This window comes from Bombina bombina, chromosome 5 (genome assembly GCF_027579735.1).
Source record: "Bombina bombina isolate aBomBom1 chromosome 5, aBomBom1.pri, whole genome shotgun sequence".
In the NCBI taxonomy this organism is placed as follows: Eukaryota; Metazoa; Chordata; class Amphibia; order Anura; family Bombinatoridae; genus Bombina; species Bombina bombina.
This window is the reverse complement of record NC_069503.1, coordinates 1,142,050,579-1,142,066,950: the sequence shown is the minus strand read 5'-3', so window position 1 is coordinate 1,142,066,950 and position 16,372 is coordinate 1,142,050,579. Positions and strand designations below refer to the sequence as shown.

Here is a 16,372-nt window from a genome sequence, read left to right as displayed (position 1 = left end):
TAAAGTACAAAAAATAAAAAAAATAAGTTACAAACATTTAAAAACATATTACAACAATTTTAAGCTACTTACACCTAATCTAAGCCCCCTAATAAAATAACAAACCCCCCCAAAATAAAAAAATGCCCTACCCTATTCTACACTAAAAAAGTTCAAAGCTCTTTTACCTTACCAGCCCTTAAAAGGGCCTTTTGATTTTTGATTTCTTCAGCGCCCCTTGGAGGATAACTTCTGCCGGTCCGGATGTCCTCTTCAGTTCCATCGGTGGCTCGGCTGAGTGAAGACAACTAAAGGTAGGATGATCTTCAGGGGATTAGTGTTAGGTTTTTTTAAGGGGGGTTTGGGTTAGATTAGGGGTATGTGGGTGGTGGGTTTTAATGTTGGGGGGGTTGTATTTTTCTTTTACAGGCAAAAGAGCTGAACTCTTTGGGGCATGCCCCCACAAAAGGCCCTTTTAAGGGCTGGTAAGGTAAAAGAGCTTTGAACTTTTTAATGTAGAATAGGGTAGGGCATTTTTTTTATTTTGGGGGGGGTTTGTTATTTTATTAGGGGGCTTAGATTAGGTGTAAGTAGCTTAAAATTGTTGTAATATCTTTTTAAATGTTTGTAACTTATTTTTTTTATTTTTTGTAACTTAGCTTTTTTTATTTTTTGTACTTTAGTTAGTTTATGTAATTGTATTTAATTGTAGTTATTTGTAGGTAGTTTATTTAATTTATTTAATGATAGTGCAGTGTTAGGTTTAATTGTAACTTAGGTTAGGATTTATTTTACAGGTAATTTTGTATTTCTTTTAGCTAGGTAGTTATTAAATAGTTAATAACTATTTAATAACTATTCTAACTAGCTAAAATAAATACAAAGTTACCTGTAAAATAAATATAAATCCTAAGATAGCTACAATGTAATTATTAATTATATTGTAGCTATATTAGGGTTTATTTTACAGGTAAGTATTTAGTTTTAAATAGGAATAATTTATTAAAGTATAGTGTAGTTTTAGGTGTAATTGTAACTTAGGTTAGTTTTTATTTTACAGGTAAATTTCTCTTTATTTTAGCTAGGTAAGCTATTAAATAGTTAATAACTATTTAATAGCTATTGTACCTAGTTAAAATAAATTGAAAGGTACTTGTAAAATAAAAATAAATCCTAAGATAGCTACAATATAATTATTATTTATATTGTAGCTATATTAGGGTTTATTTTAAAGGTAAGTATTTAGTTTTAAATAGGATTCATTTAGTTCATAATAGAAATATGATTTAGATTTATTTAATTAATATTTAAGTTGGGGGTGTTAGGGTTAGTGTTAGACTTAGGTTTAGGGGTTAATAATTTTATTACAGTGGCGGCGGTGTAGTGGGGGGCAGGATAGGGGTTAATAAATTTATTATAGGTGGCGACGGTGTAGGGGGGGCAGGATAGGGGTTAATAAATTTATTATAGGTGGCGACGGTGTAGGGGGGGCAGGATAGGGGTTAATAAATTTAATACAGGTTGCGGCGGGTTCAGGGAGCGGCGGTTTAGGGGTTAATACATTTATAAGACTTGCGGCGGGGTCTAGGAGCGGCGGTTTAGGGGTTAATACATTTATAAGACTTGCGGCAGGGTCTAGGAGCGGCGGTTTAGGGGTTAGTAACTTTATTTAGTTGCGGGGGGCTCTGGGGGCGCCGGTATAGGGGGTAGAACAGTGTAGTTTAGTGTGAGTGCCTAGTCACAGGCTAGCAAGAAAGCTGTCAAACAGCCGAAGAGCAGCGAGATCGGATGAGTGATAACTCTCACAGTCCGCTGCTCATCGCCCCGTGGCTTTTTGACAGCTTTTTTTGATAACTTAGGCGTATTTTTTCAGGTCCGCGGCGGCGAAGGTAGGCGAGCTTAGGCGGGCGTATTGGGCCGGCGAAGGCAGGAAAGTTGACACGTTGATAACTACCCCCCCAAGTCTACACATATTACATGTTACTGTTTTCTTAGGATAGCCTTATGCATGTCCCATCAAGTCTACACATATCACATGTTACTTATTACTTAGCATAGCCTTATGCACGTCCTATCAAGGCTACACATATTACATGTTACTGTTTCCTTAGGATAACCTTCTGCATGTCCCATCAAGTTCTACACATATCACATGTTACTTATTACTTAGGATAGCCTTATGCATGTCCTATCAAGTCTACCCATATTACATATTACTTATTACTTAGTATAGCCTTATGCATGTCCTATCAAGTCTACACATATTACATGTTACTGTTTCCTTAGGATAGCCTTATGCATGTCCTATCAAGTCTACACATATTACATGTTACTGTTTTCTTAGGATAGCCTTATGCATGTCCCATCAAGTCTACACATATCACATGTTACTTATTACTTAGCATAGCCTTATGCACGTCCTATCAAGGCTACACATATTACATGTTACTGTTTCCTTAGGATAACCTTATGCATGTCCCATCAAGTTCTACACATATCACATGTTACTTATTACTTAGGATAGCCTTATGCACGTCCTATCAAGGCTACACATATTACATGTTACTGTTTCCTTAGGATATCCTTATGCACGTCCTATCAAGGCTACACATATTACATGTTACTGTTTCCTTAGGATAACCTTATGCATGTCCCATCAAGTCTACACATATCACATGTTACTTATTACTTAGGATAGCCTTATGCACGTCCTATCAAGGCTACACATATTACATGTTACTGTTTCCTTAGGATAGCCTTATGCATGTCTCATCAAGTCTACACATATTACATGTTACTGTTTTCTTAGAATAGCCTTATGCATGTCCCATCAAGTCTACACATATTACATGTTACATATTACTTAGGATAGCCTTATGCATGTGCCATCAAGTCTATACATATTACATGTTACTGTTTCCTTATGATAATCTTATGTATGTCCCATCAAGTCTACACATATTACATGTTACTGTTTTATTAGGATAGCCTTATGCATGTCCCATCAAGTCTACACATATTACATGTTACTGTTTCCTTAGGATAGCCTTATGCATGTCCCATCAAGTCTACACTTATTACATGTTACTGTTTCCTTAGGATAGCCTTATGTATGTCCCATCAAGTCTATAAATATTACATGTTACTTATTACTTAGGATAGCCTTATGCATGTCCTATCAAGTCTACACATATTACATGTTACTTATTACTTAGGATAGCCTTATGCATGTCCTATCAAGTCTACACATATTACATGTTACTGTTTCCTTAGGATAGCCTTATGCATGTCCCATCAAGTCTACACATATTACATGTTACTTATTACTTAGGATAGCCTTATGCATGTCCTATCAAGTCTACCCATATTATGTTACTGTTTCCTTAGGATAGCCTTATGCATGTCCCATCAAGTCTACACATATTACATGTTACTGTTTCCTTAAGATAGCCTTATGCATGTCCCATCAAGTCTACACATATTACATGTTACTGTTTCCTTAGGATAGCCTTATGCATGTCCCATCAAGTCTACACATATTACATGTTACTGTTTCCTTAGGATAGCCTTATGTATGTCCCATCAAGTCTACACATATTACATGTTACTGTTTCCTTAGGATAACCTTATGCATGTCCCATCAAGTCTACACATATTACATATTACTTATTACTTAGGATAGCCTTATGCATGTCCCATCAAGTCTACACATATTACATGTTACTGTTTCCTTAGGATAGCCTTATGTATGTCCTATCAAGTCTACACATATTACATGTTACTGTTTCCTTAGGATAGCCTTATGTATGTCCCATCAAGTCTACACATATTACGTTACCGTTTCCTTAGGATAGCCTTATGCATGTCCTATCAAGTCTACACATATTACATGTTACTGTTTCCTTAAGATATCCTTATGCGTGTCCCATCAAGTCTACACAAATTACATGTTACTGTTTCCTTAGGATAGCCTTATGCATGACCCATCACATCTACACTTATTACATGTTACTGTTTCCTTAGGATAGCCTTATGCATGTCCCATCAAGTCTACACATATTACATGTTACTGTTTCCTTAGGATAGCCTTATGCATGTCCCATCAAGTCTACACATATTACATGTTACTGTTTCCTTAGGATAGCCTTATGCATGTCCCATCAAGTCTACACATATTACATGTTACTGTTTCCTTAGGATAGCCGTATGTATGTCCCATCAAGTCTACACATATTACATGTTACAGTTTACTTAGGATAGCCTTATGCATGTCCCATCAAGTCTACACATATTACATGTTACTGATTACTTAGGATAACCTTATGCATGTCCCATCAAGTCTACACATATTACATGTTACTGTTTCCTTAGGATAGCCTTATGTATGTCCCATCAAGTCTACCCATATTATGTTACTGTTTCCTTAGGATAGCCTTATGCATGTCCCATCAAGTCTACACATATTACATGTTACTGTTTCCTTAGGATAGCCTTATGTATGTCCCATCAAGTCTATAAATATTACATGTTACTTATTACTTAGGATAGCCTTATGCATGTCCTATCAAGTCTACCCATATTATGTTACTGTTTCCTTAGGATAGCCTTATGCATGTCCCATCAAGTCTACACATATTACATGTTACTGTTTCCTTAGGATAGCCTTATGTATGTCCCATCAAGTCTATAAATATTACATGTTACTTATTACTTAGGATAGCCTTATGCTTGTCCTATCAAGTCTACACATATTACATGTTACTGTTTCCTTAGGATAGCCTTATGCATGTCCCATCAAGTCTACACATATTACATGTTACTTTTTCCTTAGGATAGCCATATGCATGTCCCATCAAGGCTACACATATTACATGTTACTGTTTCCTTAGAATAGCCTTATGTATGTCCCATCAAGTCTACACATATTACATGTTACTGTTTCCTTAGGATAGCCTTATGCATGTCCCATCAAGTCTACACATATTACATGTTACTGTTTCCTTAGGATAGCCTTATGCATGTCCCATCAAGTCTACACATATTACATGTTACTGTTTCCTTAGGATAACCTTATGCATGTCCCATCAAGTCTACACATATTACATGTTACTGTTTCCTTAGGATAGCCTTATGCATGTCCCATCAAGTCTACACATATTACATGTTACTGTTTCCTTAGGATAGCCTTATGCATGTCCCATCAAGTCTATAAATATTACATGTTACTTATTACTTAGGATAGCCTTATGCATGTCCTATCAAGTCTACCCATATTATGTTACTGTTTCCTTAGGATAGCCTTATGTAGGTCCCATCAAGTCTATAAATATTACATGTTACTTATTACTTAGGATAGCCTTATGCATGTCCTATCAAGTCTACCCATATTATGTTACTGTTTCCTTAGGATAGCCTTATGCATGTCCCATCAAGTCTACACATATTACATGTTACTGTTTCCTTAGGATAGCCTTATGCATGTCCCATCAAGTCTACACATATTACGTGTTACTTTTTCCTTAGGATAGCCATATGCATGTCCCATCAAGGCTACACATATTACATGTTACTGTTTCCTTAGAATAGCCTTATGTATGTCCCATCAAGTCTACACATATTACATGTTACTGTTTCCTTAGGATAGCCTTATGCATGTCCCATCAAGTCTACACATATTACATGTTACTGTTTCCTTAGGATAACCTTATGCATGTCCCATCAAGTCTACACATATTACATGTTACTGTTTCCTTAGGATAGCCTTATGCATGTCCCATCAAGTCTACACATATTACATATTACTTATTACTTAGTATAGCCTTATGCATGTCCCATCAAGTCTATAAATATTACATGTTACTGTTTCCTTAGGATAGCCTTATGCATGTCCCATCAAGTCTACACATATTACATATTACTTATTACTTAGTATAGCCTTATGCATGTCCCATCAAGTCTATAAATATTACATGTTACTTATTACTTAGGATAGCCTTATGCTTGTCCTATCAAGTCTACACATATTACATGTTACTGTTTCCTTAGGATAGCCTTATGCATGTCCCATCAAGTCTACACATATTACATGTTACTTTTTCCTTAGGATAGCCATATGCATGTCCCATCAAGGCTACACATATTACATGTTACTGTTTCCTTAGAATAGCCTTATGTATGTCCCATCAAGTCTACACATATTACATGTTACTGTTTCCTTAGGATAGCCTTATGCATGTCCCATCAAGTCTACACATATTACATGTTACTGTTTCCTTAGGATAGCCTTATGCATGTCCCATCAAGTCTACACATATTACATGTTACTGTTTCCTTAGGATAACCTTATGCATGTCCCATCAAGTCTACACATATTACATGTTACTGTTTCCTTAGGATAGCCTTATGCATGTCCCATCAAGTCTACACATATTACATGTTACTGTTTCCTTAGGATAGCCTTATGCATGTCCCATCAAGTCTATAAATATTACATGTTACTTATTACTTAGGATAGCCTTATGCATGTCCTATCAAGTCTACCCATATTATGTTACTGTTTCCTTAGGATAGCCTTATGTAGGTCCCATCAAGTCTATAAATATTACATGTTACTTATTACTTAGGATAGCCTTATGCATGTCCTATCAAGTCTACCCATATTATGTTACTGTTTCCTTAGGATAGCCTTATGCATGTCCCATCAAGTCTACACATATTACATGTTACTGTTTCCTTAGGATAGCCTTATGCATGTCCCATCAAGTCTACACATATTACGTGTTACTTTTTCCTTAGGATAGCCATATGCATGTCCCATCAAGGCTACACATATTACATGTTACTGTTTCCTTAGAATAGCCTTATGTATGTCCCATCAAGTCTACACATATTACATGTTACTGTTTCCTTAGGATAGCCTTATGCATGTCCCATCAAGTCTACACATATTACATGTTACTGTTTCCTTAGGATAACCTTATGCATGTCCCATCAAGTCTACACATATTACATGTTACTGTTTCCTTAGGATAGCCTTATGCATGTCCCATCAAGTCTACACATATTACATATTACTTATTACTTAGTATAGCCTTATGCATGTCCCATCAAGTCTATAAATATTACATGTTACTTATTACTTAGGATAGCCTTATGCATGTCCTATCAAGTCTACCCATATTATGTTACTGTTTCCTTAGGATAGCCGTATGCATGTCCTATCAAGTCTACCCATATTATGTTACTGTTTCCTTAGGATAGCCTTATGCATGTCCTATCAAGTCTACCCATATTATGTTACTGTTTCCTTAGGATAGCCTTATGTAGGTCCCATCAAGTCTATAAATATTACATGTTACTGTTTCCTTAGGATAACCTTATGCATGTCCCATCAAGTCTATACATATTACATGTTACTGTTTCCTTAGGATAGCCTTATGCATGTCCTATCAAGTCTACCCATATTATGTTACTGTTTCCTTAGGATAGCCTTATGCATGTCCTATCAAGTCTACACATATTACATGTTACTGTTTTCTTAGGATAACCTTATGCATGTCCTATCAAGGCTACACATATTACATGTTACTGTTTCCTTAGGATAGCCTTATGCATGTCCCAGGCATTTTTAAATTCCTTTACATTCTTTGTGTTTACCACCTCTATTGGAAGTTTGTTCCATTAATCCACCACCTTTAATGTAAAAATAAAATGCTTCCTCACATTTCTCCTGAATCTGCTACCCTTGGTTTTTTTTTGTTTTTTGTGGAAAATGCTTTCAGCCTCCACTTTATTAAGTCCCTTCATATATTTGAAGGTTTCTCTCATGCCACCTCTTTCCCTTCTCTCCTCTAAACTATACCTCGTTAGATGGTAGAGTCTCTTTGTACGCTTTATATTTTAGACCGTGTACCATGTAGTAGCCTCCTTTGGACAGCTTCTAGTTTATTGATATATTTCTGAAGATATGGTCTCCAGAACTGTAGACAATATTCCAGATGAGGCCTAACTAATGATCTGTAAAGTAGCATAAGAACCTATGAGTGTCATTACTGGGAGTAAGCCGAACATACCTGGTGAGCCAATGACAAGAGGCATATTGTATACCCACTAACCATCAGCTAGCTCCCAATAGAACATTGCTGCTTCAGAACCTACCTAGTATGCTTTTCAACAAAGGATACCAAGAGAACACATTGAATTTACTAATAGAAGTAATTTGAAAAGTCTTAAAATTGCATGATCTGTCTGATCCATAAAGGTTTAATTTTTACTATCATGTCCGTTTAAAGGGGGGATTTTTTAACCCTTACAAAAATGTATAGGTACAAGTTCCACATGGTGTATTGCAGCTCCCAAGCAATAAACCAACAGTGATTGGTTGCTAAGTGCAACCGTTGCTCATGATTGGCTCACAGGCCATGTTCTGCCTGACCTACAATAAATGGGTATTTACCTATGTGCTTAACACTTTAACAAGGAATCATTCCTGCATAAAGGGCACACTGTAAAGAATTAGTGCATCATTCTGCAGAGCCTTAAAGCTGTGTATTAATGTGGAGAGGCTGCAGTATATCTGGGTAACCAGTTCTATACAACATATAAAGTTACTGGAATAAATCTAAGAAAGAAATTAGCGATACTACTGGTGCATGCTGGTCACCTTTATATCTCTGGTCGTGCTAGCGTATATATCTCTACGGAAGATAAGAGAGTTCTGAGGACATAACATAATCAGGGATAGTATTCCCATAATAAAGAGCCAAAGATGCAGAACATTTAATACTGATACAGACAGCTACGTTACACAGAGTGTGTACCGGGTTCCTAAACTCACCAGCAGCGTCTGGGCTGCGATCTGCCTGGCTAAAACGCTCGGCATTCCCATCTTAACAGCTCCATCTGCTAAAGCTTCTGCAAACGTGTAAACCTACAGGAGAGGAGGAAAGACACAAAGTTATAGAGGTATCATAATCCTATTTATAAATGCACAGTACAGATCTGCATGAAACAGCTGCCCAGTAAAAGCTCTACATACAAAAACACAATTTATGCTTACCTGATAAATTTATTTATCTTGTGGTGTATCCAGTCCGCGGATCATCCATTACTTGTGGGATATTCTCATTCCCAACAGGAAGTTGCAAGAGGACACCCACAGCAGAGCTGTAATATAGCTCCTCCCCTAACTGTCATAGCCAGTCATTCGACCGAAAACAAGCCGAGAAAGGAGAAACCATAGGGTGCAGTGGTGACTGTAGTTTAAATTTAAAAATTACCTGCCTTAAAATGACAGGGCGGGCCGTGGACTGGATACACCACAAGAGAAATAAATTTATCAGGTAAGCATAAATTGTGTTTTCTCTTGTAAGGTGTATCCAGTCCACGGATCATCCATTACTTGTGGGATACCAATACCAAAGCTAAAGTACACGGATGAAGGGAGGGACAAGGCAGGAACTTAAATGGAAGGAACCACTGCCTGTAAAACTTTTCTCCCAAATATAGCCTCCGAAGAAGCAAAAGTATCAAATTTGTAAAATTTTGAAAAAGTATGAAGCGAAGACCAATTCGCCGCCTTGCAAATCTGTTCAACAGAAGCCTCATTTTTAAAGGCCCAAGTGGAAGCCACAGCTCTAGTGGAATGAGCTGTAATCCTTTCAGGAGGCTGCTGTCCAGCAGTCTCATAGGCTAAGCGGATTAAGCTTCTTAGCCAAAAAGAAAAAGAGGTTGCCAAAGCCTTTTGACCTCTCCTCTGTCCAGAGTAGACATGTTTGACGAAAATATTTAGTAGCTTGTAAGTAAAACTTTAAAGCACAGACCACGTCCAGATTGTGTAACACAAGGATGGAACCACAATCTCTTGATTGATATTCTTGTTAGATACCACCTTAGGTAAGAACCCAGGTTTGGTACGCAGGACTACCTTATCCGTATGAAAAATCAGATAAGGAGAATCACATTGTAAGGCAGATAGCTCAGAGACTCTACGAGCCGAGGAAATAGCTACCAAAAAAAAAAAAAAAAAAAGAACTTTCCAAGATAAAAGTTTGATATCTATGGAATGAAGAGGTTCAAACGGAACTCCTTGAAGAACCTTAAGAACCAAGTTTAAGCTCCATGGTGGAGCAACAGGTTTAAACACAGGCTTGATTCAAACTAAAGCCTGACAAAATGCCTGAACGTCTGGAACATCTGCCAGACGCTAGTGCAAAAGAATAGACAGAGCAAAAATCTGTCCCTTTAAGAAACTAGCTGACAATCCTTTTTCCAAACTTCTTGGAGAAAAGATAAAATCCTAGGAATCCTGACCTTACTCCATGAGTAACCCTTGGATTCACACCAATAAAGATATCTACGCCATACCTTATGGTAAATTTTCCTGGTGACAGGCTTTCGTGCCTGTATTAAGGTATCAATAACTGACTCGGAGAAACCACGCTTTGATAAAATCAAGCATTCAATCTCCAGGCAGTCAGCCTAAGAGAAATTAGATTTGGATGGTTGAAAGGACCCTGAAGTAGAAGGTCCTGTCTCAGAGGCAGAGACCATGGTAGAAAGGATGACATGTCCACTAGATCTGCATACCAGGTCCTGCGTGGCCACGCAGGTGCTATCAGAATCACCGATGCTCTTTCCTGCTTGATCTTGGCAATCAGTCGAGGGAGCAGAGGAAACGGTGGAAACACATAAGCCAGGTTGAAAGACCAGGGCGCTGCTAGAGTATCTATCAGTGTCGCCTTGGGATCCCTGGACCTGGATCCGTAACACGGAAGCTTGGCGTTCTGGCGAGACGCCATGAGATCCAGTTCTGGTTTGCCCCAACGGAGAATCAGTTGTGCAAATACCTCCGGATGGAGTTCCCACTCTCCCGGATGAAAAGTCTGCCGACTTAGAAAATCCGCCTCCCAGTGCTCTACACCTGGGATATGGATAGCTGATAGGTGGCAAGAGTGAATCTCTGCCCAGTGAATTATTTTTGAAACTTCTAACATCTCTAGGGAACTTCTTGTTCCCCCTCGATGGTTGATGTAAGCTACAGCCGTGATGTTGACCGACTGAAATCTGATGTGCCTCAGAGTTGCTAACTGAGGCCAAACCTGAAGAGCCTTGAATATCGCTCTTAGTTCCAGAATATTTATTGGAAGGAGAGACTCCTCCTGAGTCCACGATCCCTGAGCCTTCAGGGAGTTCCAGACTGCACCCCAACCTAGAAGGCTGGCATTTGTTGTTACAATAGTCCAATCTGGCCTGCGAAGGTCATACCTTTGGACAGATGGACCTGAGATAGCCACCAGGGAAGAGGATCCCTGGTCTCTTGGTCCAGATTCAGTTGAGGGGCCAAATCTGTGCAATCGCCGCTCCACTGACTGAGCCTGCATAGTTGCAGCGGTCTGAGATGTAAGCGTGCAAACGGCACTATGTCCATTGCCGCTACCATTAAGCCAATTACTTCCATACACTGAGCCACCAAAGGGCGCGGAATGGAATGAAGAACCCAACAGGAATTTAGAAGCTTTGATAACCTGGACTCCGTCAAGGTAAATTTTCATTTCTACAGAATCTATCAGAGTCCCTAGAAAGGAAACTCTTGTGAGTGGGGATAGAGAACACTTTTACTCATTCACTTTCCACCCATGCGACCTCAGAAATGCCAGTACTACGTCCGTATGAGACTTGGCAATTTGGAAGTTTGACGCCTGTATCAGGATGTCGTCTAAATAAGGGGCTACTGCTATGCCCCGCGGCCTTAGGACCGGCAAAAGCGACCCTAGAACCTTTGTAAAGATTCATGGGGCTGTAGCTAATCCAAAGGGAAGAGCTACAACTGGTAATGCCTGTCTTGAAAGGCAAACCTGAGAAACCGATGATGATCTTTGTGTATCGGAATGTGAAGATAAGCATCCTTTAGATCCACTGTAGTCATATATTGACCCTCCTGGATCAGTGGTAGGATGGTACGAATAGTTTCCATCTTGAACGACGCAACTTTGAGGAATTTGTTTAAGATCTTTAGATCCAAAATCGGTCTGAAGGTTCCCTCTTTTTTGGGAACTACAAACAGATTTGAGTAAAAACCCTGTTCCTCCTTTGGAACTGGATGGATCACTCCCATAACTAGGAGGTCTCGTACACAGTGTAAGAATGCCTCACTCTTTATCTGGTTTGCAGATAATTGTGAAAGGTCAAATCTCCCTTTTGGGGGGGGAAGCTTTGAAGTCCAGAAGATATCCCTGGGATATAATTTCCAACGCCCAGGGATCCTGAACATCTCTTGCCCACGCCTGGGCAAAGAGTGAAAGTCTGCCCCCTACTAGATCCGTTATCGGATAGGGGGTCGTTCCTTCATGCTGTCTTAGAGGCAGCAGCAGGCTTTTTGACCTGCTTACCTTTTTTCCAGGTCTGGTTTGGTCTCCAGACCGTCTTGGATTGAGCAAAAGTTCCCTCTTGTTTATTATTAGAGGAAGTTGATGCCGCACCTGCCTTGAAGTTTCGAAAGGCACGAAAATTAAACTGTTTGGCCCTAGATTTGGACCTGTCCTGAGGAAGGGCACAACCTTTTCCTCCCGTGATATCAGCAATAATCTCCTTCAAACCAGGCCCGAATAGGGTCTGCCCCTTGAAGGGAATGTTAAGTAGCTTAGATTTTAAAGTCACGTCAGCTGACCATGATTTAAGCCATAGCGCTCTGCGCGCCTGTATAGCAAATCCAGAATTCTTAGCCGTTAGTTTATTCAAATGAACAATGGCATCAGAAATAAAATAATTGGCTAGCTTAAGTGCTCTAAGTTTGCCAAGTATGTCATCCAATGGAGTCTCTACCTGTAAAGCCTCTTCCAGAGACTCAAACCAGTACGCCGCAGCAGCAGTGACAGGGGCAATGCATGCAATGGGCTGTAGGATAAAACCTTGTTGAATAAATATTTTCTTAAGGTAACCTTCTAATTTTTTATCCATTGGCTCTAAAAAAAGCCCAACTGTCCTCGACAGGGATAGTAGTACGCTTTGCTAGAGTAGAAACTGCTCCCTCCACCTTAGGGACTGTCTGCCATAAGTCCCGTGTGGTGGCGTCTATTGGAAAACATTTTTCTAAAAATAGGAGGGGAAGAGAACGGCACACCTGGTCTATCCCATTCCTTATTAATAATTTCTGTAAACCTTTTAGGTATTGGAAAAACATCAGTACACACCGGCACTGCAAAGCATTTATCCAGTCTACAAAATTTCTTTGGCACTGCAATGGTATCACAGTCATTCAGAGCAGCTAAAACCTCCCTAAGTAACACACGGAGGTGTTCAAGCTTAAATTTAAATGTAGAAATATTAGAATCAGGTATCTTTCCTGAGTCATTAACATCACCCACTGACTGAAGCTCTCCTTCCTCAGCTTCTGCATATTGTGAGGCAGTATCAGACATGGTTCCTAAAGCGTCAGTATGCTCTGCATTTTGTCTCACCCCAGAGCTATCTCGCTAACCTCTAAGTTCAGGTAGTCTGGCTAATACCGCTGACAGTGTATTATCCATGACTGCAACCATGTCTTGTAAAGTAAACGCTATGGGCGCCCTAGATGTACTTGGCGCCATTTGAGCGTGAGTCCCTTGGGCGGGAGTCAAAGGGTCTGACACGTGGGGAGAGTTAGTCGGCATAACTTTCCCCTCGTCAGATTACTCAGGTGATCATTTTTTTAAAAACAGAATATGATCTTTATTGCATAAAATGAAATCAGTACATTTGGTACACATTTTAAGAGGGGGTTCCACCATGGCTTTTAAACATAATGAACAAGGAGTTTCTTCTATGTCAGACATGTTTATACAGACTAGCAATGAGACTAGCAAGCTTGGAAAACACTTTAAATCAAGTTAACAAGCAAATATAAAAAACGGTACTGTGCCTTTAAGAGAAACAAATTGTCAGAATTTGAAAAATAGTGAAAAACTGCAGTAAATCAAACGAAATTTTTACAGTGTATGTAATAGGCTAGCAGAGCATTGCATTCACTTGCAAATGGATGATTAACCCCTTAGTTCAAAAAACGGATCAAAAAAAACGAAATAGACTTTTTTTTTTTTTTTTTTTAACAGTCACAACCAACTGCCACAGCAAGCTGTGGTCCTACCTTCCCCAATAAACGACTTTGGAAAGCCTTTGAGCCCTTTAGAGATGTCCTATAGCATACAGTGGACTCCTGAGGGAAGCTGGATGTCACAGTTTGTAATTTTAACTGCACCAACTGTAACTTTTATACTATAACAGTGGAAAGCCTCAGTAAAACTGTTTCTAGTCAAAATTTAAGCCAGCCATGTGGAAAAAACTAGGCCCCAATAAAGTTTTATCACCAATGCATATATAAAAACGATTAAACATGCCAGCAAACGTTTATATTGCAATATCATAAGGGTATTACCCCTGGGAGTAAGCATGATACCAGTCATTATTAAATCACTGTATTCAGGCTTAACTTACATTAATCTGGTATCAGCAGCATTTTCTAGTGTTTTCCATCTCTAGAAAAAATTATAACTGCACATACCTGATAGCAGAATAAACTGCATGCCATTCTCTCGCTGAAGTTACCTCATCTGTGTAATTCCCTCAGACATATTTGAGAACAGCAATGGATCTTAGTTACAACCTGCTAAGATCATAGAAACCTCAGGCAGATTCTTCTTCTATTTACTGCCTGAGATAAAATAGCACAACTCCGGTACTATTTAAAAATAACAAACTTTTGATTGAAGAAAATAAACTAACTATATTTAACCACTCTCTTCTACAACATCCTAGCTTGTTGAGAGTTGCAAGAGAATGACTGGCTATGACAGTTAGGGGAGGAGCTATATTACAGCTCTGCTGTGGGTGTCCTCTTGCAACTTCCTGTTGGGAATGAGAATATCCCACAAGTAATGCATGATCCGTGGACTGGATACACCTTACAAGAGAAATACAGGTTTTTATTTTTGTTAGCAAAATGTGCATTGTTTTGCAATTTATGGACAAACCACTTGAAAACTCTTGACTGTGCTGATCTTATCTACCCTGTTGTAACCAATGAGAGGCCAGATAACTCCTGAACTGATGTAAGCAATCACTAGCGTATAATATATATGGTATATTTACTCTAACCTATCAAGGGGAGCAGGGAATGTAGATAAAATCCAAACACAATAAACACTGAATGTGCATTTTATTATATTTGTTTACAATATATAAACATTTTGGACCAGTTTACAAGTGGAGCGCTATTTAGCACTTTCGCGAGAGCGGGTTGCGCTCATATTATTTCTTAAAGGTAAAAAGTTATCACTCTCGCGCTAACCCGACGAGCGTAAAAAAAAAAAAGAACCTAAAATATTGCACGAGTGATAACCTATTTCCCCACAGATGTCAATGCAGCAAAAAAGTGGGGAAAAACAGCCCACTCTCGCGCGCAAACCTTATTGCATAGTCTTATGTGCGCTAACCTGACATGAAAATATGAATATTTCACATTCCAATGTTCTGCACATACAAGAATATGTTCTATTTATTCATAAATACATATTTCTCTATATATATGATGGTTTTTTGGTAATTGTATATATAGCAATCAAAACTCAGGAATCAGAGAAAGGCCCAGGTGAGGGCCGACACGTTAGGAATCCACTTTCAAAAATATGATTCCTGAGTTTTAATTGCAAAACATTTATAAATCTAGAAACACTGGACCACTATATGGAGAAGTGTGCCGTCTTGCATGGTGTATATATATATATATATGTTGGTGACTGACTAAGCAGAATATGGCCATATTGTGTGACTAAGATCACAATTTTATTAAAAAAGAACAGCTGTCTCTTGATGTTTTTTGCAGGCAATTTTTTGCAGCACTTCAAAAAAGATGTTGTGCTTTTGAAAATGGATGTGCGCTAATACCTTTTTGTTTGTGTGTATATATATTTATCCATTTATAAATACATACAACATATTCTGCTATATGCACAACATTGGAACATGAAATATTTACAATAAATACACAAACACTTTATTACAAATGAATATTGCATAAATATGCTTTTACATGTTTTGAGATACTTAAAGGGACAGCATACACCCCAAAAAATATGGGCTATTTAAATAAAGAATTCAAAGAAGATAAAGTTTGTAATTGACATTTGTTAGCAATTTTGCTACTAAAGCTTCTAAAATTGATGATAAAGTTTCACTACATAAGAATATGTTTGTAGGACACAGTAGCTACAAAGCAAGGCTTTTTTTCCTCGCTCCCTAGCTAGTGTCCTTACAGGCAGCCCCCATGTTAGAGCCGCTAATACATGTCAATTACAATCCCCTCCCTGACTGTTCCACTGTGCAGGGGATCTCACTCACCGTGCCCCGTGCCCAGCACCCT

The 16,372-nt window shown here is 38.6% G+C and overlaps 1 protein-coding gene across 1 annotated transcript in view; it reads right to left on the bottom strand.

Moving 5' to 3' along the window:
- Window positions 1-16,372, bottom strand: part of PYCR3 (pyrroline-5-carboxylate reductase 3) — an 88,075-nt gene that overhangs the window by 28,926 nt on the left and 42,777 nt on the right. Inside the window, exon 5 of the mRNA XM_053715440.1 lies at window positions 8,816-8,908. Coding sequence (XP_053571415.1) covers window positions 8,816-8,908 — 93 coding nt within the window. The remainder of the gene's footprint in view (window positions 1-8,815; window positions 8,909-16,372) is intronic.